The sequence below is a fragment of the Amphibalanus amphitrite genome, unplaced genomic scaffold (genome assembly GCF_019059575.1).
Source record: "Amphibalanus amphitrite isolate SeventyFive unplaced genomic scaffold, NRLGWU_Aamphi_draft 000244F_arrow, whole genome shotgun sequence".
NCBI lineage: Eukaryota > Metazoa > Arthropoda > Thecostraca > Balanomorpha > Balanidae > Amphibalanus > Amphibalanus amphitrite.
The window spans coordinates 113191-137445 of NW_024881739.1; the positions used below are offsets into that span (position 1 = coordinate 113191).

Consider the following 24255-nt stretch of genomic DNA (forward strand, 5'->3'; position numbering starts at 1 on the left):
CTAAAAATTGAGTTCAAAAATTTGACGTCATCAATTTTTAACAGTTTTTTCGCTATAACTTGGCCAAAAAAAGAGTTATCGATCTAAAATTTGGTATGTATATCGAAGAGCGCAGGGACTATCACATATATTCCGGTTTTTTCGAAATTCGAATTTTTTTTGGAAATTTTTTGAGTTTTTCTAAAAAAATCATTTTTTTTATTTTTGGGGGTCAAAATCCCAAAATTTCGAAAATCCGAGATAGCAGTTTTGTAGCGCCGTCTTTTCTCTACACAACCACATAAAGAACTTTAAAATTGCTTGTTAACTGTAGAATTGGTGAGCGTTTCAAGATGTCATGTTTTTTGCTCATTTTTGCTCGAACATGACCTCAGTTTGACCTCAATAACTCCTGACCTGAGGTGACCTGTGACTTGAAATTTTGTGTGAAGGTGTCAAATTGATGCCCGGTAAGGTACCCAAAATTTGGCGGCGCTGCGCGCCGCCGTTTTCTCGCTATTTAAGAAAAACCACAGGGGGGGGCCAAAATGGCCCCCCCCATCAGGGCGCGGGTTAATTAAGTATGCAATCATTTTATGCTACTGTGCTATAAAAGTAAGCAGTATATGCTCACGAAATAAGCGATTACAAATGCCACCAATGTTTTTCAGTTGAGAACAACGTAATCAAAGGGACTCCAATGAAATTGCATTTTTCTTTGGGCATAAGTCACAAGAACGGAATGACTCCTCTAATCCGTCGATGCATAATGAGCCATACTTTGGAAACATAATAGATAGTTCTATGACAGATATAAGAAAAACAGATGCATTTCTCAGCAAACAGTTGCCAAAACATGATAACCCTCCATATCATCCAGCAGCGGCGTCACACTGAGCATGTTTAATCAGCTCTCATCATGCACAGGAGCCCGAGCCGTTCAAACTCCTGTCTCGAGCAGTGAAATCACAACTTACTTGAGTAGCACCACTTGGGCCAGATGACTGGACCTGAAGAGTCGAGATCGGTCATGATCTCTTCACGGAGCTGAACCGGTCGCGAGTGAGAAAACACGCGATCACAGTCCTCAGCAACTCAAACAGAATTCGTCTCTCTGCTGGGGTTTTCTTTCGATGCAATGTCAGGCTACTGCTTGACACTACTCAACCACACCGATGCTGTATTAAATCGTATCGTCGACCCACTATGTCCTCGTCTCTCTCACGCGACACTGTCACAGACCTCCGTCACCGACCGACGACGAGCAAGTGCGGCCGACCGCCGCCGCCGCCCGTCCAATCAGCAGCTGCACGCGCTACCGGAGGTCAGCCGGCTCCGCCAATCAGCGGCCAGCTCCGGCGCGAGCGGAGGTGCCCCGATCGGAGCGGACACGGTGTGTGCGCACCGCCGGCAGATTGTTGACTTGTGTCCGGCTGCGGCGCACTGCCCCAGGCACTTCCTGTCCTGCGGGCCGACCGCTGACTCGGAGATGCTCTACGGTTCTCACAGAGGAGCTGGGCAGTCATGGGAGGCGCAGCCAGCCGGAAAACCAGCAAGGAGGGGACGACGGACGAGGAGCGATAGAGATTGTTGACCCTCAGAATCGGAAGCAGTTTGGCTTTTTAGTCATGGTGTCCATATATCGCGAAGTGACAAGAACATGATTGTGTGTACTTGGCGTACAGAAGGGAGCAGTTCCAATCATGTCTGTCAATACATGAAGGAAGAAACAGCTGAAGGAAGGATGGCTATTGGCTATTCTATCATTTTGACTCCATAAGTAGCTTCAACCTAACGAATACAGAATTTTCGGTGACAGTCAACCGTAGCAATGCAGCTTTGTACAATCGAACACAACTAATTGATAACGCAACACAATCCTCGTTCTTTCCGACCTTGTTGCGAAGCAATAAGTTATGATTGCGTCTGATAACCATTTTGCTACCTACCGCACATTGAAGTCCATAGAGTTGGCCTCAATGGTGTCTTTAAGGTAAAATGACAATCGTGTTTGAAAAATGAACATTGCTCATTGTTTCAGATCAGAATATGACTTGGCACTTCATAGAGCTTATTTTGATACCAAAGTTTACTGATGATATCCTATAATTTAGCCATAGGTACAACAAATCCTAAAATTTGGTGAAGTTCTTGATTCACATGGTGCCGTCAACGAGACATTTTCTTTACACCTTGGTATGTTTTTATCTTATTCTCATCTAGGTCTTCACCTGAAATAAATCGTTGTTAACTACAAATGACTTGGCGCACGCTTTGACCACGAGAACAATTTGCATGTCACCAACTTGGCAACTACACGATGTAAGATTACACACTTTTAGGTATGTGGCTGTTTTCGAGTTCCATGCAAATGGTACCGAAACAGTAAAAGTATCGCATGCAACTAATTTTTGGGTAGGTATCATAGTTTTCGGTAGTTGTAGTGATGCCTGGTATGAATGCTTATTTACACGGCGTTAATTTATTTATTACAGTGTTTTATTATAGGTTGTTTCTTGACATGAACCTAAAAGTAGCGTACAGATCAAACGAATTCTTGACCGCAATAGTTTACTGAATATCTACTCCAGGGTTACTTTTAAAGGGGGGGAACATGGGAATTTCCCCCCTTCGAAAATTCCGCTCCCCCTCTCAAATTGTGTGTGAACGGCTAGGGAGGGAAGGGGGAATTTCCCCCTTTCAAATTTATTTTTGAGCCCATTTTTAATCAATTCGCTACTCATATTCTATACCTGATCAGGGGTGTAATTTTATATCTCTTTGTGGGGGCAGATGCACCCACAATCCTGCAATATGCCCCCACAATGATGAAAATGCACCCACAAGTCTTATGATACAAGCGCCCTTTCCGAGAGCACGGCGCCCTTCGCATGTTTTGATGTGATTGGCCCCCACCTGCTGCGACTTGTGAATGTGTCCCTAACCAAAGGTGTTTTCCCTGAGGCGTGGAAAACTGCCGAGGTGGTGCCGATCCTTAAGCCACGCGGTGATGTACACGAACCATCTAGCCACAGACCGATCTCACTTTTATCTCACTTGTCAAAAGTTGTTGAAAAGGTTGTGTGTGACCAACTGTCGCGGTACCTATCGGACCACAACATTTTATTTTACAACCAGTACGCCTACCGATCATGTCACAGCACGGAGGACGCCGTGCTCGACGCTGTCGAATGGATCAGCCAGAACTCAGAGCGGGGAGAGGTCTCCTCAGTCACGGCAGCTGACCTCAGCAAGGCCTTCGACAGCGTCGACCACGGCGTCCTCCTGCGCAAGCTGGAGTGGTACGGGATCGACCCGACCTGGTTTGGTAGTTATCTTGGCGGCCGGGGGCAGCTGGTCAGGGGCGGCAGAACAGTCCTACCGGTCCCCTGCGGGGTTCCGCAGGGATCCATAGCCGGGCCGATCCTCTTCAGCCTGCTAACGAACGACTTGCACTGTCATCTACCGGACTGTCGGATGATCGCATATGCTGACGATGCCCAGCTGCTCGATCACTCGCGTCCTGACCCTCAAAATTTAGCATCACTAAAACAACGTGTCGAAAACTCCTTGGATGTCATGAAACACTGGTTTAGCTCAAATTCTCTTAAAATGAACCCTCAAAAGACCGACTTCATTCTCATCGGAACCCGCCAGACTCTCAGCAAGGTCGAAAACTTTCATATCTGCATAGCTGAGTCAGTCTTAAAACCGTCACCAACCATCAAATTGTTGGGGGTGACTGTCGACTCGTGTTTGGCCTGGGACGCCAACATCAGTCACATCGTCAGGAGGTGCAATGCCCTCCTCATATCCCTTTCAAAGTTCCGCCACCATTTTGACCAGGAAACGCTAAAGTTACTCATTGAGACCCACGTGTTCCCTCACATTCTGTACTGCATTTCGGTGTGGGGCGGAACCACAAAAAATCAACTCACTCGGATCCAAAAACTCATCAACTTCAGTGCTCGGATCGTGACAGGCGTGCGGCGTCGGGAGAGGATCGGGCCGGCTCTGGCATCCCTGGGCTGGCCCAGAGTGGAGCGGCTGGTGTGGGAGAGGGACCTACTGAAGGTGTGGAAGGCGCTCCACATACCAGCTTGCCCTCTCTCCATCCGCCACATGTTTGTGTCCCGCTCTGAGGTGTCTGGCCGGGTCACACGCTCTGTAGAAGCTGGCGCCCTGGAGCTGCAGAAGTGTAGGCTCTCTTCCACACAGAGAACGTTTAGTTACCGCGCTGCTGCCGCGTGGAACCGGCTGCCGCCGGCCGTCAGGGAGCAGCCCACGCTGACCGCGTTTCGCCGCGCAGTGGCGGCCAGCGAAGCCTGAGATCTTGGGGTGCTGTGTTTTATTCCGGTTTTAGTGCAATTAGTTGTCTTATTTTATCTGCCAGTGCCTATTGCCTTCTTGCATTTTACTGTATTGTGCATGACGCTGAATCCTGAAAAACCATGTTATGTGGATGGATTTTTAGATCAATACATACATACATGCTCTAACGGCGTCCTCCTGACCGCCTCGCGTTCCTGGATAATATAGCGTTTTTAATCACTCGGCGCCCTGGGAGAGTGGCGCCCTTTTGACAGCACTGCGCCGTTCTCATGGCCTAACGGCGCCCTCCTGACCGTCTCGCGCCCTTTGTCTCGTCCACCGTGCATCCCTCGACTGTTCGGCGCCCTTCTGACCTCTCTGCGCCCCTGGATCATATAGCATTTGTAATCACTTGGCGCCCTTTTGACAGCACTACGTCCTTCTCATGGTCTAACGGCGCCCTCCTGACCATCTCGCGCGCGCGCCCTTATGTCTCTGTCCACTTTGCATTCCTTGACTGTTCGGCACCCTTCTGGCCGCTCAGCGCCCCTAGACCATGTAACATTTTTAATCGCTTGACGCCCTTCTGGGAGAATGGCGCCTCTTATGGTCTCACGGCGCCCTCGTAACCTTCTGGCGCCCCTACATCCCCACCAACTTACCGCTACTGACTGTTCGGCGCCCTTCTGGCCTCTCAGGGCTCCTGGACCATATAACCTTTTCAATCACTCGGCGCCCTTCTCGGAGAATGACGCCCTTTTCATGGTCTCACGGCGCCCTTGTAACCGTCTGGCGCCCCTACGTCCCTACCAACTTAGCATTACTGACTGTGCGGCGCCCTTCTGACCTCTCTGCGTCCCTAGATCATATAGCATTTTAATCTACTGGCGCCCTTCTGGGAGAATGGCGCCCTTATCATGGTCTCTCGGCGCCCTTGTAACCTTCTGGCGCCCCTACGTCCCCTAAGCGGCCTGGCGCCCCTACAGCTGGGCACCCCGGGGAAAATTACACCCCTGTCTATAATCATCGTTGATCAGACGCTAGTCATCAATCAACGTTGCTGGCGCTTAGATAATTTTCAATTTGAGGTTCCATCCAACCATTTTACGTTCAGTGCAGCGGGAACTCCAGATTTGACCCGATACCGATCGGATGGTCGGTGGGACCGTCTCTTGTCTTGTCTCTTCCGTCTCTTCGCAATCACTGACATATCGCTACATGCGTCGGCGTAGAAACCGGCGGGGGACGGGGGTCATGATCTCTCCGAACCAAGGGTCTTCCTTCGAACCAGGGTCCTTCAATCGGTCTTGGCCTAGCAAAAATAGTCACGTGTTAACCTCTCTCTATTTAGGAAGGCGCTACTTGATGTTTGGCCAGGGTAATAGGTTGATACTACATACTGATTGACATTTGCAAGGGCGCAGTCAAGTTGGGACCTCCCCCGCCCCTTACCGCCAAGGTAACCTACGTATATTTTTTTTTATAAATTTTGTTCGAATGTTTGAATGGACGGATTGACAGAGCCGGAGCCCACGCTAAGCAGAGCTTGTTGCGTAGACCCCGACCCCTACCGTCCGATCGCGCAATTCCGGGTATCGGGAGAATTTAGATGCCAAAGTTTAACGTGCCCTTCAAAGCCGGACACGGCCTGTCCCACTCAACTGACTTCAACTGGCTGCGGCTGCTCCCACCAACCGCAGACCATCCCCGTCAGGAGTCTCAAATATCGAGCGCCGGAGCGTCTCGAACCCGGGCTCTCACTACCGGGAGTCCAATGCTCTACCAACTGAGCTACGGGACAGGCTTTTTTAGCTAATTTATTTTTTTTTTTGGCAACCTAACAAGTAACAATACCTATCAAGTGGCCAGAACCCGGGGGGAGAGTAGGATTTGGGGGTAGGCAAGGTTCTGCAGGCGCCATCCTAACAAAATCTAATGGCATTGGGCCCCCTTTCAGATGCCCCTGGATCCGCCCTTGCCCCGAACTTTATTCCCCCTCTCGACTTTTCCTGTAAAAGTAACCCTGATCTACTCTGCAAGACCAGTGCAGTGTTATGGGAACCAGCCTGGCTGATACGCCCTGCCCGTTGATAAAAGTAGGTGATACGTGTTTATTCCACGCGTGCATTCCAGATTCTTCCATAGTTGGTAAAGCTTTTGACATGTGTCGGGTGAAGGGCACAAACAACGGTTTCAGTTGGTTGAAAGTCCTTTCACCAAATCTGACTGCAGCGACTGGAGGGAGCAATCCAAGGGCAGCGCTCTTCCTCAAATGCTATCCAAAATTGTGTCTGAGCCCGCTTACGGCCGAATTTCATCTTTTAGACGCAACATAACAGCTGCGCATATTGAACGACACACGTTAGATTAATTTTTACTAGCTTACTATAGCTGTTTTACTCCTAGAACACCGCTGCAACTGCATTTATATTTTAAATTTCGCTCTAGCCCGTGACCAAGCATAGACGTTCAAACTCTATTTAACCCCTCACCCCAGCACCGGTGACCTCGCTCCCTGGCACCATGGTACACCAGCACAGCGATTGAGTATTTCCGACAGGCCTTACCAAAGTCGCACGCGATGCAATGCTGAACAATTAGCATTCCGCCGGTCCGACACGCCGCGTGTTTCACCAAACGCGGCGATCTGATACGAGGCACAGTGCACGCTGCTGGCGGCGACTGAGCCTGGTGGTTGTGCACCTGACGCCCGGTTCACGTGCGACGCCGCTTCTGGTGACCGTACCCCCGTCAGGGTGTCGCTGAGTGGTCTGTGACCCCTGCTGTCATACGGAAATGGTGCGGTAGATCGGTCGTCATGGCTCTCTGAGTATGAACTTTGAAAGTGGTGCTTCAATATCATTCTCGTGTCTATGCAGCTGCCACCTGACTGGGCTGGGAGCTCTCTATGTTTTTCATTTGTCACCTGTGGGAGTTCAATGCATGGTGTCCCCGCCCGCTACTTCACAACGATACGTGATCATTGTTGCAGAATGCAATGGCGCCTAGTATGAATGTCAACAGCCGGGGCATGTGGTGCAGCGTCACAGCTTGACTCTCAAGCCGTCCACTACTTTGGTCACACATGAATTGTCGCCTTTAGAAGTGAATAGAGGGCTCCGTCCCATGATGAGACCGTTCCTATGTCCACAGTGCCGCTTCGGCCGTTGCCACCCCGGGTACAGTTAGCTGCGCTGTGCCCCTGGCCACAATGACGGTGGCCGGATAGCGACTGCCGCCGGCCCTGCAGCGGTGATGGCCATTTCGGCCATATGTCACGCCCGTTCCGGCGCTCCGCCGGATGCGGCCGGACGGGCACCGTTTCCGAAAATTTCATTCATTCCGTGTAACTTTCTCACCATGTGCGGCCGCTCCCACGGCGCCCTTTAAAGCCAGCCCAGACGCCGGCGCGGCAAATGGCGCACTTCCTCGCGAAATCGGCGGCCGGTTCGCACGCGCCGGGACGTCCGGCCGCGTCGGCAGCAGCGGCGCAGTGGCAGTTCACACAGGGTCGCGTGGCGCTCCGGATGCAGCAACTCCCGGCAGCGTGCACGCGCAGGAGAGCGTCCTTCCGCTCTAGTCGCATACCAACGGTGGGAGTCGTGCGCAGACTGTGTCCGGCCGGTGAGGGTGCGCCCCTCACAGGGAATTAGGCCGACTCTAATGGCACGCCCGCTCCGCTGTGACCGTGTCGGTGGTATAAATGCTGGATTAGAACCGTTTACGAGGTGGTATTTCTCGCGAGACGCTCGGCCAAGCCGTTGATGAATTTTAATGCGCACTTCGAAACCGATAGTGCGGCGCTAAGCCGGTGTCATTTGGCTACCAGCGAGAGTAAAGGTGGTGTTCTTTTGGCGAAATCGTTTTGCAAGTGACAAAGGTGGGGCTCAAGAAACAAAATATGACATTCACAGTCTCATAGGTAATATGACTGTGGCAACGATATCAAGGATTGACAATTAAAGTAATGCCATTATATTTTGTCAGGCCATCCGAAAAAGCCAGTATGGTTACTTACAAATTATCAAGACTTTCACGAGCCATTTCGTAGGAATTTCACGCGGTGCATAATAACCCCTTCCTACTACCAACAACTGATTACTCCCTTCCACCATTACAGCCTCCCGGTGGCTATTCATCCCATCAACCTTTCAGCAGCCGGTGATGGGGCTTCTCGACACCCCGCGCCGCCGCTCGCCGTCGTGCGGCGTGGCGCGGCGCACAGCGGCGATCCCGACGCATTCCTGTCGGCGCCGCGCCGCGCCGCACCGTCGAGAGACGGTACTGGCGCACGTGAGGCGATAATTGCGCCGACTTACACTCCAATTACGGGTAATCGGGCGGCGACTAAGTGATGGGCCGGCCGGCTCGGGTCATGGTTCGAGACTCGAGTCAGGATGGGTCGATGGTGCTGGGGCGGGGCGGCGACGGTTCAGAGAGATGGCCCGACGGCCGCCGACGGCGCAGGAACGCGCTCAGATGGGTGGAGACTGCAGTGCAGGCACAGAACAGTATCGCCGCGGTCAGAGGAGAAGCCGGAGCGCACAGTTGTCTGCTGACTGAACACTGCTCAACTGACGGGAGATATAATATGTATGGTGTATGCAAGACTTTAGGATATAAAAGTGTGCCAGCTTCCACCCTGCGAGCAAACTAAGCTTGTCTGTAGAGCAATAGGTCATTTGCCTTGCAATTTTAATTACGATAGTTTGAATGGAGAAATGGGTAAATGGTCTTCTATCCACAGCTAGACGATTCAAACACACCACGGATAGACAAAACACTTCTAAGCACCTGTGTGGACTGTGGGTGTGGTGTGACACCACTCGCCTTGAACACAGAGATAAGATGTAGGACCTCTAATGTGCCACATAAAATTCCTCTTATTCCACCACAACAAGCGCTCTGTTTCCATTCAACATCCCCGAAACAATCCTAATATCCTGTCACGATTGTGTCCGGCATGACGAGAACGCCGTCGTCTAGACAGCACACCTGTCGACACGGACCGGCCCAGTGTATCCCCGCCGGGGCGCGGAAAGTCCGGGGTAGTACCGACCGACGAGCGACCGGCTGGAGCTCCGGGGTGAGACACCGCGGCACTCGGCAGATAATTCAGATCTCACGTGCGACCCGTGACCGTGGCATGAGTCCGTCGGCATGACGTACGTCAGACGGATGACGTCACGATGCAATGCTGACGTCACATCACTGACATTCCTGAGCATTGGTGGTGTCTGATGCGTATGGGCTCGCATTTTACACGTAACTATCATCCACTCAAGTCTCAAACTACATAATACACTACACATCCGATTTCCTTATAAACGTCAATTTATTCATTGAAACTGACATTCTAAACGACATTCGTGACGAAAATGCATCGCTACCGACTGCGCATGTTGTTGCAAGCAGCGAATAACCGCACGATTTTTCAGTCTCTCCGAATTGACATAAAGCCAAAGTGGGGTCAAAGTGCGAGGTCAGTCGTCGATCACTTTGGAATGGTGTCAGATCGACAGATTGACAAGCTACTGACGGAATCTCCCTTTCACGTGCCTCTGCGGATAAGACCTATTAATCCGCGAAACCTTGGACCTTCCTGAGGATCGGGGTAGTAGCCGCAAGCCTCGGCACTCGTATTGGTGACTCGTAGAGTCAGATTTGTCATTTTCTCATCTCAGCAAGTCCAACACTCGGCTAGACGGCAACTGAGGTCAAATACCTGACAGACCGATCCTCGCCGCCTGCTGTGGTGGTATTCCGGCCACATCATCCCCCGATACCAGCGGCCTGGCACCCTCGGTGGCGGGGGTTAATCATCCGTGCCATCAGCCTTTCAGTGGATCGCGGTACGGGGGGTGATCAGAGCTCCAGGTGCCCCGCGCGCCGCCCGCTCCCGCATCAACAGGTCATCAGGAGCGGCGCCGAGAGATGTGATGATGGTGTTCGGATGTGTAGTTTGTGATCACGGGCTGCGGCCCAACCACGATCGCCCATCATTGTGGCCGCGGATTGGTGCTACAGTTGTGGCGGTTACTTTAAGCGGTGGTCGGGGTCTGTACGAGGTAATGGGCAATGGGCATTCTAAATGAAAGAATAAAATGAAAGGGAGTGCTGTTCATTCGGTGTTTAGCCGATATATCCAGGATTACATTGCTTTTAGACCTACTGGACAATGGAATCCGTATGCATGACAAGTGAATTATTTAATTGCTCTTGTATCGCCTAAATAATGCTTCTCAGCCTAAAACTGCAACAAATGGGCCCAAGAAATGTATGTTATACACATGTGCCCAACAGCACGAGGTCCCAATTCGGGGCGCACATTTCCCACACCGTCTGTGCTTTCTCCCATGCACTATGTGTCTAATCACCCCCGGCACCTGACGGACCGCCGCGGCGGCGCGCTGCCATCGGTGCCGGGACACGCGCCGACAGTAAAAACCCAGCTTCCGCTCCCACGGATCCGCCGGCCGGGCGACCGACCCGGTGTCGTCACTGCACGTTCTCACAGGAACGCTCAGAGAGCCGCCGCTGAAGGTACTGAAGGTTTTCGCCCCCGGCGGCCGGCGCCGTCACTCGGTTCACACTTGTGGCCACAGAGAGCCTGAGGTGTGAGGCGATAAGGCACGTCAGTACGTCTGCTATAAGGTAATTTATTTGATACGTTTACGGTGCCTAGTTGTATCGGTGGTATTTGGGGTTTACTGGCAGCACTAGCTGTGCATTGGTGCTGTCAATTGCTTCGATGTAAGACTTGGGGCCACGCTGCTGAAAAGTATGAAAGCCCACATCTATCTCAATAAGCACTCCAATTCTTTGACCGCAATCTCGTTCCCCTGATGCGTGACAATAAGCTATCCATAGCGAACAAAGTTCGCCAGCCATTCCGCCTGCCCGTCCATGCAGACACTCACTCTAGTAAAGCTCCATTACAGAGCTCCGAGTGCGGACTGCGGCCGCGGCGGGCGGAGTCGGCGCGTGCTGACGGCACGAGCGGCGCCGCTCTCCCCGCCTGCCGGCCGCCTCAGAGGGCCGCTGGGAGTGGCCCACGACGCCGGCCACCTTTATGGCTATATTACGGCTCGGGTTTCGTTTGCTGATGCCCGTGCGCCGGCCACGCGAAATCCGTCCACATCTGGGCCAATGGTTTTGTTTATGGTCGTCTTTGTCTGCTGCCCGTGCTCGTAAAAACGTGCCGAGTGCACAGAGTCTATCGGCGATAGTGAGCGAACAATAGCAGAGCCGATGCAGGAGGTGTTTAGACTTCGGAGGCCTCAGGAGCCAATGCGCCGTCATGAATTGTCTATACGGGTCGGGAAATTGCGCCGGATGTGCCGGAGTCGCGTAAACCATTTTTATTGTGGTGATGAAACTACCGTAAGCCAGAGGCGAATCCGTATTTTCGGATAGTTAACTTCAGATTAAGACTAGGAGGCTGTAAATGTGCCGGATACAGAATTCCAATCGGGATTTCCAAGAATGATTTTAAATTGATTCGTTGACTGATTGATTGATTAATTGATTAACCGATTGAGGCTGATTCAAATATTGAACGAGGTAGATAATTCATGGCACAACAGTTGACTCATGGATCTCTCATTCACAACTCAAAGATTTTCGAAGCATGGCAAATAAACGCGCCCGATGTTACCAAATCAACGGCGATTTTAATGATGCGGATATAAATAAAGTGTAATTGCTTTTGGCATAATTTTTTGGTGGTTTTGTTGTAAGTATGACAAAGAACTTACTACCAACCTTGTCTCGTAGCAAAAATTACGCCAATATTCTACTTCAATTACTCAGTTCACAAGCTTAGAGTTTCCATAAAAGCCGGTCGCAATATACATGCTGTTATGCACTGATAGGTATAATCCATATGAGATAACCTTTAGGAATCTTAAAGTGCAAAAATGTAAATAATATAACAGTTACCACCTGTGCTCCCTGCAGAGATCTTCGTGTATTGCTAAATGACCGCCTATGTCAGGATTTGGACCAAATCACTAAAATGGTTCATGCTGGAATGCGAGATAAAGCATTCCAATGGGCTGCGTGCGTGTGTTTCCACAATTCGACCCGTGTACTGACTGACATTCGACAGCTCGCTGTACGAGTAGTGCATTTGGGCACCCCGACTGTCCACGCCCCGGCTTTTATCTGAACAAGCAGGCAGGCGAGTGTAGACTGGACGCTCTCTTTTGTGTCTGTCAGTCTCTTAGGATGCCAGTGAGCTCAGAGGCGAGATGGCTCGTCCAAAGTGGACCTATTATCTCCACCTGCCGTGTCGAGGTGTTTCGGACACATTTCAGGTGACTGGTGATCCGGAGCCGGAGTCGAAGCCGGACTCCGGACGGAGGGGGCGGCACCCCGTCCCGACCTCTCGCACCTGTTGTCCTCTGCGGACAATAGTCCGATAGAGCAATCTAAATGGATCTGGTGTGCGCGGATAATGGGCCTCGGCGGGCGCGCGGCGCCGGATACAAATTGATATCATTAGGAGCGGATGGCGGCGCGGTGCTGTCCCGCCCCAGCCGCCCTGCAGCAGGGGGCGGTGTCGGCCGAGGTTCGGTGACAAAAAACCGACCGCTACGCTGTCCGACACGGTCAGAGCTGGTTATACCTTCCAGTTAGAGTGGGGTAGGTGGGGACAAACCCAGATTACCGAGGGGGTAATACCAGGGAGGACAGAGACACGTCGCTGGCCTCTGAGGGTAATACAGAGAGCAATCATCCCAGGACACTGGAATGGGAACGTTCGGAGGATCATAAATCGACAGAGGAATGACAGAATTTAGGGCGACCTAGGTAACGTTGTTGGGGCGGGTCGTCATAAAATATAAAGCCCAAATCAGCAAGGACTTTTTTGGCTAACGCACTTGTGATTGTAGCACAGCCGATGGGTAAAAACGGGCGTCTTGCCAAAGTGGTGGTCTCTGGGTGGACTTTACTCTCAGGCCTCAATTGAAATAGCTGATAGGGAATAACTTTATTTTGGAATTAATGGAAGTTGTTTTTAAAACTTCGGTCAGACAAATGTAAAAGTAAACTGCGAACAGCAATGCAGATGTGCGCCATGTAATGTCACAATTCGATCGAAATACAGCATCGATAAATAACGGAGCGTATGTATAGGTCTAAAAAAGGCTTAGGATTTTGTTACGTAACAATGATAGCAGTAAATTCATAGATGGTTTCGGGAAAGTGTATAAAACTACTTTGAATTTAGAATGGATATCAATCAATCACTGTATTGGAGTCAAAAGTAACGCTGAATTGGGTATACCCCGTATGTGAGGGCCATCCAGGCAGCATTGTTTCTTTATCACAAGGAAATCAGGCCATTGCTCGCAACATGTGACAGGCTTTGGTGCAACACCACCGACACAGCAACAATCGATCGCTGGAACATGACTTCTATATTTAAACCTTAACGGAGACATGTGTACAAATTATGTCGCCTACATATGTTTATTAGGCTCTGACGTATACAGGGGCGGATCCAGGAAAACTCCAAGGGGAGGGTCATGAATCGAAGTGGTGCCCCTACCTATACCCAAAATTAAGAACTCAACGGATTTCGTCCACTTCATTTTGGTGGTGCCCCCATTTTCAGTTTTTTATTTTTATTTTTTATTTTTAGTCAGTATCTTACCTCTTAGCCACAACCACATTTACCAATTGTAAGCAAGTATATATGAATGTGCTATGTGTATATATGTTGTGGACGCTGAGTAATGAGTACTTACCAGGAACGTTATCAGGTAAGCAAATCGTTGTCAGTCCGACGAACTTGACCCTGGCGTCTAAAGGGTCTGTCCTTGACACTTCAGGCTTGTCAGGGGCACCAAAGTCCTTCCAGGGACACCACAAACCTGTCAGGGGCACCTACGGCCTTGTAGGGGCGCCACAGGCCCGCCAGGGGCACCACAGGCCTGCCAGGAAGCAGGGGCACCACAGGTCTAGCAAGTATACGCGACAGGCCTGTCAGGGGCACAACGGGTCTGTTGGGCCCATGAGCACCCCTAGGGGCAGGGGCACCACAGTCCTTCCAGGGGCACCGCAGGCCTGTGAGGGGCACCAGCGGCCTAGCAGGGGCACCAGTCAACACAGGCCTGCCAGGGGCACCACAGACCTGCCAGGGCACCAGAGGCCTGCCAGGAGCACCACCGACCTCGCAGGGGTAACTTGGGCCTGTCAGGGCCCAGGGGCACCACGGGCCTGTCGAGAGGCACTTCAGGCTTTTCAGGGGCACCATAGTCCTCTCAGGGCGCAGGGGTAGCAGGGGCACCAGAGGCCTGCCAGGGGCACTACAGGCCTAGCAAGGGCACCACTGGTCTATCAGGGGCACCACGAGCCTGTCATAGCCAGGCATCTCAGGCTTGTCAAGGCCCAGGGGCACCACAGGTCTGTGAGGGGCACCAGCGACCTAGCAGGGGCACCAGTCAACACAGGTCTGCCAGGGGCGCCACAGACCTGCCAGGGGCACCACAGACCTGCCAGGGGCACCAGAGGCCTGCCAGGGGCACCACCGGCCTCGCAGGGGCACCTTGGGCCTGTCAGGGGCACGACGGGCCTGCCGAGGGGCACTTCAGACTTTTCAGGGGCACCAGTCCTCTCCGGGCGCAGGGGCACCAGAGGCCTGCCAGGGGCACCAGCGGCCTAGCAAGGGCACCAGAGGCCTGCCAGGGGCACCAGCGGCCTAGCAAGGGCACCAGAGGCCTGCCAGGGGCACCACAGGCCTAACAAGGGCACCACGGGCCTGTCAGGGGCACCTCAGGCTTGTCAGGGCCCAGGGACACCACAGTCCTTCCAAGGGCACCGCAAGCCTGTCAGGGGCACCAGAGGCCTGCCAGGGGCACCACAGGCCTAGCAAGGGCACCTCTGGCCTGTCAGGGGCACCTCAGGCTTGTCAGGGCCCAGGGGCACCACAGTCCTTCCAGGGGCATTACAAGCCTGTCAGGGGCACCAGAGGCCTAGCAAGGGCACCACAGGCCTGCCATGGACACCACAGGCCTGCCAGGGGCACCACCGGCCTTGCAGGGGCGCCTCAGGCCTGTCAGGGGCACCACGTGCCTGCCGGGGACACTTCAGGCTTGTCAGGGGCGTTACAGTCCTGTCAGGGCCCAGGGGCACCAGGCCCGTGGTGTCCCTGCTAGGCCTGTGGTGCCCCTGGCGGTCCTGTGGTGCCCCTGTCAGGACTGTGATACCCCTGATAGGCCGGTGGTGCCCCTGGAAGGTCTTTGGGCCCCCGGGCCTCAAGGGGGGGGCCATGACCCATGTGACCCCCCCCTTGGATCCGCCCCTGGACGTATATACATTGATATCGGTCCTTTTTTTCACAACATCTTACGTTCAAAGAAGGGTCTCTTTTCCCCAACAAATCAAGCGGTATGTGATCTACTATCGAAAGAACACAATCACAAAATACTCATAATCCCCATTGATTTGCTCGAAAATCGGTTTCAAATACCCCTAAACGCCAAACAGCTCACGAAGTGACCAGCCCGTTCGATACCCTGACCCGGTTTAATACCCCGATACGGTTTTCCTCACCATTCCGGCGGAGTGGTCCGGTGACGGCGGGTCTGATTTTACTGCCGACAGATGGGGAGGGATGGCGGGGGTCCGGCCATCACCCGTCACCGCCACCCCGCGCCGGACCATTGTTTACCCCGGCACGCAGCGGGACTGGACAATCAGCCAGACACCAGAGCCGCAGACGGCTTCATTGACTGATAAAAACGTCACCGGGTGATACACTGATCGGCCGGTGCGGAGGAATGCAGGGAAAAGACATCAAACTGCGCTTTATATTTCAAATACAGTAATGGAGACCAAAGAAAATGCACGCTTGCTCTTGATTTTCACATATTAGAAGCTGAAATTTGTCACTTTCGTGACTTTTATCCAAATATTGTATGTCTATATAAGGAGTTGTCGTGGGCATGTGTAGTGTGTGAGTCAGGCATGGCAGTGTGCCCTGTGAGCCCGTCGCGGCGGCAGCCATTACTCGGCGCCGGGTGTCGAGTGAGGAAGATGACCCGGCCCCATTGTTCGCCGACGCCGCGACGGGCTGATGTGAGGTGAGTGTGGGCCCGGCCAGTCAGTCCCGCTCTGGCTGGCCGGCCGTGCGGTTCAATATACACGTGGTCGTACGAGTTTTTGGCTCTTACAAGCTATTTCGGCTTTTTCTTCGTTTCTGGATTCTTCGCTACCCGAGAGTGCGATGGAGCGCAGTGGCCAGTCGGACGTGGCGGCAGCGGAGGACCCGGTGGAGGTGCTGTCACCGGCGGTGTCACGACGAGTGGAGTCTTCCGTGACCGAGGCGCCGGTTGTGGCGCGACCTGAACACCGGCCTGAGCACCGAGCTTTTGACTCTCGAGTGGTGCCAGAGTATAGCGGCGGGCGACACGTGGCCGAGTGGTTCGACCGGTTTCGCGCCCTCTGCGAGCGACGTGGCGTGGATTTTGTGTCGGTGCTGCCGGAGCGACTGACTGGGGCGGCCTATGCGACCTGGGCCGGCCTCTCTCCTGAGGAACAGGCATCGGCGGCGTCCGTGCGAGCCGCCCTGCTGGATGCCTATATGCCATCCTGGACTGACGCCTTTGACGAGTTCCAAGCTCGCCGCCTGCAGCCGGGTGAGACCGTCGAAGAGTACCTGCAAGAGCTGCGGGGACTCGCAGCTCTGTTCATCGACGGCCCAGTACCGGATTCGCTCTTAGACGCGAAGTTCGTCAGCGGCTTGCCGGAGGAAGCCCGCCTCCGAATGCGGGTGGGGACCCGGGCGGAGCGTCTCGGGCTCCGGGAGATGCTGCGGGTGGCCCGCAGCGTGGGGGTGACGGCAGTGGAAGAGCCCCCGGTCCTGGGCACCACCGCTGCGGGACGCCAGCGACCACCGTCTCCAGGACGCCGCCGGACGACTTCGCCACCAGCGCGGGAGGAGCAGCGGTTCCGACCGAGGCGGTGCTGGACATGCGGCCGCGTAGGGCATATCGCGGCGGTGTGCCGGCAGCGAGTGGCGCCTGTGGCGCCTGCGGAGGGCCCAAACGGGCATGTGACCGCGCAGGCGCGAGCGCGGTCACACGACCAGTGAATCGCGCGCTGCCAGTGGTGGAAGTGAGGGTGGGCGGTCGTCGCACCGCTGCCCTGGTGGATACGGGGTGTACGAGCACGCTGGTGCGTACCAGTTTGTGCCGCACCTGGGCGCCGAAGCGCTCGGTGCTGGTGACGATGAACGAGGGTCGGCTGGAGTGTGTGGGGGAGGCGAGAGTGGAAGTGGAGTGTCAGGGGCATCGGGCGATGCTAGATGTTCTGGTGGTTACTGAGCAGCCGCTGGGGATGGTGGATGTCCTGATTGGCATGGACGGGATCGAGGCTTTGGGAGGGGTGGAGGTGCGTGCCCCCTCCCATGTGACTGTGGGCGTGGCAAGTGCCCCAAGGGTGGCAGCGGCGCGGGTGGACCCGGCCGAGTTGCGGATAAACGGTCCGGATTTTTCAGGTGAACTAGGGGCGGACGGGCGGTGGGTAGTCCGCTGGAAGTGGGCTGACGGGAAGCCACCGGCAGGGTTGTGCAATGAGACAGCACAGTACGCGGTGCCGGCGGCGGCACGTGCAGCTTTCGATGAGGAGCTGCAGGAATGGGTGGATCAGGGGTGGCTGGTGCCATATGACGAGGGGGAGTTCGGGCCGGAGAAGGCGTTGATCCCGTTGATGGCCGTTGAGCAGCCGCATAAGGAGAAGGTGCGGCCGGTGCTCGATTTTCGGCAACTGAACGAGTATATTCCAGCGCATACGGCGGGAGCGGACGTCTGTGCAGAGCAGATGCGGAAATGGCGTCAACATGGAGTGGAGCTGGCGGTAGTGGACTTGAAAAAGGCGTATCTGCAGCTGCACGTGGATCGAGACTTGTGGCCCTACCAGACGGTGATGGTGCGCGGGCGTCGGTACTGTTTGGGGCGCCTTGGGTTTGGACTGAATGTCGCACCGTCCATCATGAAAGCGGTGGTGGAAGCGGTGCTGGGCGTGGACGAGAGGATGCGACGCGCGGTGCTCGCGTATGTGGACGACCTACTGGTAGATGAGCGTGTGGCGTCGGCTGATGAGGTGGTGGCCCATTTCGCGCGGTATGGGCTTGTGTGCAAGCCTCCGCAGCGGGTGACGAGCGACGGGGTGCGCGCCCTGGGGCTGAAGGTGACGCCGCGGCAAGGTGGAGGTCTCAGCTGGGAGCGCGACAACGCGCTGCCGGCTCCACCGGCGGTCACCACGCGGCGAACAGTGTTTCAGTGGTGCGGGACGCTGACGGCGCACTTGCCAGTGGCGGGGTGGCTGCGCCCTGCGACGGCGTGGCTGAAGCGGGCGGTGAACGAGGTGACCAACGGGTGGGATGATCCTATCCAGGATTCGCCCCGCATCGCCGAGATGATCGCATCGGTTCACGCACGAACCAGCGCGGACGACCCCGCCCGCGGAAGATGGGATTTCGGCGGCGGGAGCGCGACCGTGTGGACTGATGCCAGCGCCATCGCGACCGGCGTGGTGCTGACGGACACGGAGGGGGACGTGCTGGAGGACGCGTGCTGGTTGAGGTCGCAGCGTGACAGTGTAGCGCACATCAACATGTCGGAGTTGGATGCGGCCATTAAGGGGCTGAATCTGGCGATTTCGTGGGGTGTGCGCACGGTGACACTTTGTACTGACTCGGCAGCGGTGGCATCATGGATTCGAGACGCGGTGAGCGGCCGGGCGCGGCTGCGGTCGAAGGCGCGGGGCGAGCTGCTGATCCGCAGGCGCCTGGGGATCGTCGCCCAGCTGGTGGAGGAGTTTGGGCTGACACTGGACGTCAAACTGGTGACGTCGGCAGATAACGTGGCGGACGCGCTCACGCGAGTGCCACGTCACTGGCTTGGTGAGCTCACTCCTGCGTCTCCGACCGCTGGTGATGATTCTGTGTCCGCTGTAGCCGCGGGAGCTGCGGGCCCCCGCCTGATGGCCACGCATGGCCAGATCGCGGCAGTGCACGCCCAAACCGGACACATGGGCATCCGCCGTACACTGTGGTACACGCGTCGGGAGCTGCCGGGCGCCCTGGTGCGGCGTGCCGATGTGCGGGCGGTGGTCACCACTTGCGATGTGTGTCAGTCCATAGACCCGGCGCCCACGAGGTGGAAGCGGGGGGTGTTGACGGTGCCATCGGACTGGACGAGACTCGCTATCGACCTGGCCCACGTCGGCGGTACGACTTATTTGTCTGTCATCGATTGCGGTCCGTGTCGATTCGCGCTGTGGCGGGCCTTGCGTCGGGGGACGGGGGAGGAAGTGGTCGCCGCGCTCGAGCAGATTTTCTTTGAGCGTGGCGCCCCGTGCGAGCTCCTGTTGGACAACGCGACGGAGTTTCGGGGGCGCGTCATGAAAGTGTTCGCGGCACGTTGGCGTGTGGCGCTTCGTTTTCGAGCGGCCTACGAGGCTGGAGGGAACGGAGTGATCGAGCGGCATCATCGGACCATCAAGGTCATCGTCGCCCGACAGCGATGTTCGGTCCAGGAGGCCGTGCATCGCTACAACGTCACGCCTCGAGGGACGACCGCCTCGGAGCAGGCACCCGCGGCAATGACGTACGGTCGGGCTGTTCGCGATCTCCCAGTCGTCCTTGGCAGCGCGCCGCCGGTTGAAGAGATCTCGTCGGACGAGCCGCGCGGCGGGACGGAATGGCGACCAGGGGACCGAGTGTGGACTCGGCGCCGAGGGCTAGATCGGTGCGGGGACCGCTCCAAACCTGGGGTCGTGACAGGGGTGCCTACTGACCAGGTGGTGGAGGTTGACGGGATGCCGACGCACGTACGGAACGTGCGTCGTCGTCAGGCAGAGAGCGGGCAGTTGAGGGGGCCACCGGCAGAAGGGACGGGGCGGCCCGATCCCGGGAGAGTGGCGTTGGATGAAGACGTGGTTGTGGACGAGGTGGAGAGTGACGCCGCCGGGAGTGAGCTCCCTTTCGGGCAGGAGGATCCAGGGCAGACAGAGGAGGATGGGGAGGGACCCGTACGGGATGATGGGGACGAGGATCCGGTGCCGGGGACGCCTGATGGGGCGTCAGTGTACGCAGATGAGAATAGGTTTGCCGTGTTGGCTGAGGACGATGGCACGGACGATGTGTGTGGTCAGGCTCCGCTTCGTCGGAGTGAGAGGGCACGTCGCCCACCGCCGACCCTTTATGGGGCGGAGGTTAGTTCAGACGTGTTGGGGTATGTTAGTTATGTGCGCCGGCCGCCGCGCCGCAAGCGCAAATGAGTGTGGCACCTTAGTGCCAGGTGGAGGTGTAGTGTGTGAGTCAGGCATGGCAGTGTGCCCTGTGAGCCCGTCGCGGCGGCAGCCATTACTCGGCGCCGGGTGTCGAGTGAGGAAGATGACCCGGCCCCATTGTTCGCCGACGCCGCGACGGGCTGATGTGAGGTGAGTGTGGGCCCGGCCAGTCAGTCCCGCTCTGGCTGGCCGGCCGTGCGGTTCAATATACACGTGGTCGTACGAGTTTTTGGCTCTTACAGCATGAAAAAGCTACCATCTTCCATCTTCCCAAATCGTGTCCCTAAATAAAAAGGCATTGTTTCCCTTTCAAATGACGCCTAAGCAGTAGGTACCTAAGTACTCAAATACTTCATACAGCTGTAGTTGCATTAGGCAGGAGAGCTTCTTCTATCAGTGGGTATCCGGCTTGTCTGATGGTATCATGCCGAACCGAGTCTAATCGAATCGGATCTCTTCGGAAGGGATCGGATCGGATCGGATTACGGGCGAATGGCTGACTGAATGCCGATCAGTTCAATATGAGGACGATCACGTGACTGCTCGCCGGGGGAGGGAATCAGAGAATGATGGCTGATGCTGATAGAGGAGTTGAGCAAAGATGTGTGCAAACATATATTTGCAACACCTTTTGCGCGCTACGCAGGGTGCATGAAGAGAATGTGTCTGCTTGAAATGTCGATAGGACATAAAATGTCAGAGAAACTTATCCGGGAAAAAAGAAAATGTGAAAACTGATGAAATTGCGTACTAATTTTCAGCGTGCTTTATTTTTATGTGGATACATTTAACAACCGATACGAATAACTCGTTACAATAAGGATGCAACCATACAGGGCATCGTAGTTACGCCTCTTGTATCGCATGTCGCTACGGCATTGCTGGGAGTTGGGACGTGCAGTAGAAACTTGACAACCGGTCAAGCGTGTATTCAAAAATATCAACTCTCGCTCGCCAATTACCTTTGTGAAGGTCAATCTGTTACGACTTATTGTGGCAGCCAAAGGCACATACGTGCATATCGACTGCATCACGGTGTACAGTTATTTTGCTAGCCACTGACACTGAAAATGTCGAAGATCGTCTTGCAGAGGTATTATCTATATGTGTCAAGGTTCGGCTGGCTATACCTGACGACCGGTGGTGGGCTTCAGCGGATGAGAGCCAGCTAAACGTCAGGCTAATAAAGCTCATCATGTGATAACGAGACGCTGGGTGGTTTAGAAGGTGATGTGGCCTTGATCCTAAGGAAGCTCGTCTGGTCGGATCGCACACAATAACTCGACACTTGAGCCGCATATGGACGGGTGTAAAACGTTATCTGCACAGTACAAGGTCGGTGTAGAGTGTCACTCATCATTCGAAGCGTATCCAACACACTGAAATGGAGCTGATCTTACCGTCTGATTACCCGAACCAGGTCAGTCGAGAGAGCAGGGAAGGAACGTCGAACCCATAGCAGATAATGTTCTCGTTCTGTTCGACTAATGCCGGTGACTATTTTACTTTTTACAGCGGGTCCCGTTCCCTCCCTCCAATACCATACTTCCCGACCGTCCGTTCAGCCCCGCCCCTCCTCGTTCCGACTTTTCCGTCCCGTCGTCCTTTTCTGTCCGGTCAGTTCTTGTCTCATGTCCACATTAGCTGGGTCACCAGCCAGCCCCCTGCCCATGTATACCTGTCTCAAAGCACCTGGTGGAATCTTAAACACCACTAAAGGCGCTCTCATCCATATCCATGTCTTTACAACCGACGGGGTCACTATCCTATTACACTGACGCCGTCCTGTCCGCTCCGTATCCATTGGCTCGCTATCCAGCCCGTCAGACCGACAGGCTACCTCCCTGACCAGTGACCCGCGACCAGCTCCGGCAACCATTAATCGCGCGGCGTCTCCTCTCGGTGGCGGCGGCCCACAAAGCTGCATAAACGAGCACGGCTCTTCAATGGGGGCGGCCCGGTGCCGCCGGCCGCGGGCGGCGCCTCTGAATATCACCTCGGACGCGACAGGTGCTCGGACTCAGTCCGGACACATTAGCGCCTGGGCTGCCGAGAGGGGCGGCTCGCGTCACGTGCGCGTCAGCTGCCCGGCCGCTATGGTTGACTGCGCCGTTCCGGAGCGACAGAAGGGCGCGACGCGCCACCGGCAGGGCTGGGAAAAATGCTGAATCTGCTACATACCAGATATTACGAGAAACTCTTTATTAGCTACATTGCCACAAATGTTCCTCACATCATTTCTGCTAGAGAAAATGATTTTACAAGTAATCAAAATTCTGGACAGAGCTTTCCACTTTCATTTTCTATCTATTCTCAAATTGAGCTTTGAATGTTTTTATTTAGTTGGTTGCGCTTAAACAAAAACAGATACAGTGTCTTGCTTATGCCCCCTGTGAATGTTCTTTTTCTTATTTTTTACTCTTTGTAGGTACCTACTCACTACTCAGTTTTAGAAAAAGCATACAAATATCAAAATAAGGTGCTGTAGGGCTTTCTCAGGGCAAGTTCCAGCACCACCTGAGAGCACCAGAGAGCTCCAGTGAGCCCTAGAATTTTCCTATCAGCATTCCAGCAACTTCAGGATTCAGATGGTATCAGCCTACTCAGGCAGAAAGTATTTGAAAGAAATCAGGTTGATTTGGCTGCTCAGTCTGGTCAACAATTTACAATCATTGTCCATGCCGAACCCGCTGTACAAAAGTTGCCAGTTGCCACCAATCAAGGTTTAGAGTTGATACAATAATTGAACATGTAAAAAAGTAAATAAAAAATTCTTTTCTGAGCGTTACTTGATCAATATTTCAATCAGATCTCACCTTCTGCGCTTGCTTTTTAACTGTGTACTGCACGCCGCTTTAGGGACAGTTGTCATTGCAACACTTGAAATTAGGCCTGGAATATCCCACTTTCCTAAAATAGAGGCAAAATAAAAGCTAAAATAGCTGAAATAATTCAAAAACACCCAGAAACACTCATTAAACTCAACTGAACTATCCACGCGAAGCGACAACTAGAATTGTCTCTAATGCGCCAGAAACAATGCATCAACAAAATACACAAAGAGCAATGACGTAATTTGCATATTTTTGACAAGATTTCTTAATAAAACTTACAAAAAATGTTCATCAGTTGTTTGAAGCTCTAATTTGGTTCAAATGAGTATGGTTTTGACAATAACATACATTAAAAACTGAATAAAATTGTGTATGACGTCATCAAAAAGGATTAAAGACGTTGCAGGACACTGTATCATAAAAGATGGCTTTTTAGAGATGCCATGGGCAGAATGAGTTGATTCTTTTCGTATTTTTATTGATCATTGAACAATGCCCTTTTAAAAACAATTTGTTTTGTTTCGTAAATATGTCATTTGAATATTTCACAAATAATGAAACTCCTTTTTGCAATATTCATAAGAAAGATAGCGCATAAAAAGGCGTAGCAGATACCTTTTGTTACACGACTCAGAGTATGAAGAATTAGTGATGCTACAATGGAAACTGCTACAAAGAGCCGCCAGATTAGTCATAAAATGGAGCACAAAGCTGACGTTTTGAACTTGTGTTAGTCTTACAGATGTTTTGTTCTTATTCGCCGACGAGATCACTGGCTGGTGGTACCTTTATTTTAAAAATGTGCGAATTTTGATGTTTTTATTGT

The 24255-nt window shown here is 53.7% G+C and overlaps 1 protein-coding gene across 2 annotated transcripts in view; it reads right to left on the reverse strand.

Moving 5' to 3' along the window:
• Positions 1-24255, reverse strand: part of LOC122386233 (polycomb protein Scm-like) — a 72434-nt gene that overhangs the window by 24809 nt on the left and 23370 nt on the right. The window contains exon 1 of one of the 2 annotated variants that reach the window (XM_043375231.1): positions 957-1257. The exons of the other annotated variant lie outside the window; for it this stretch is intronic. Within the exon in view, the coding sequence (XP_043231166.1) occupies positions 957-1011 (55 nt within the window). The 5' untranslated portion in view covers positions 1012-1257. Of the gene's footprint in view, positions 1-956; positions 1258-24255 lie in introns of those variants that run through there. 2 annotated transcript variants of the gene reach the window in all.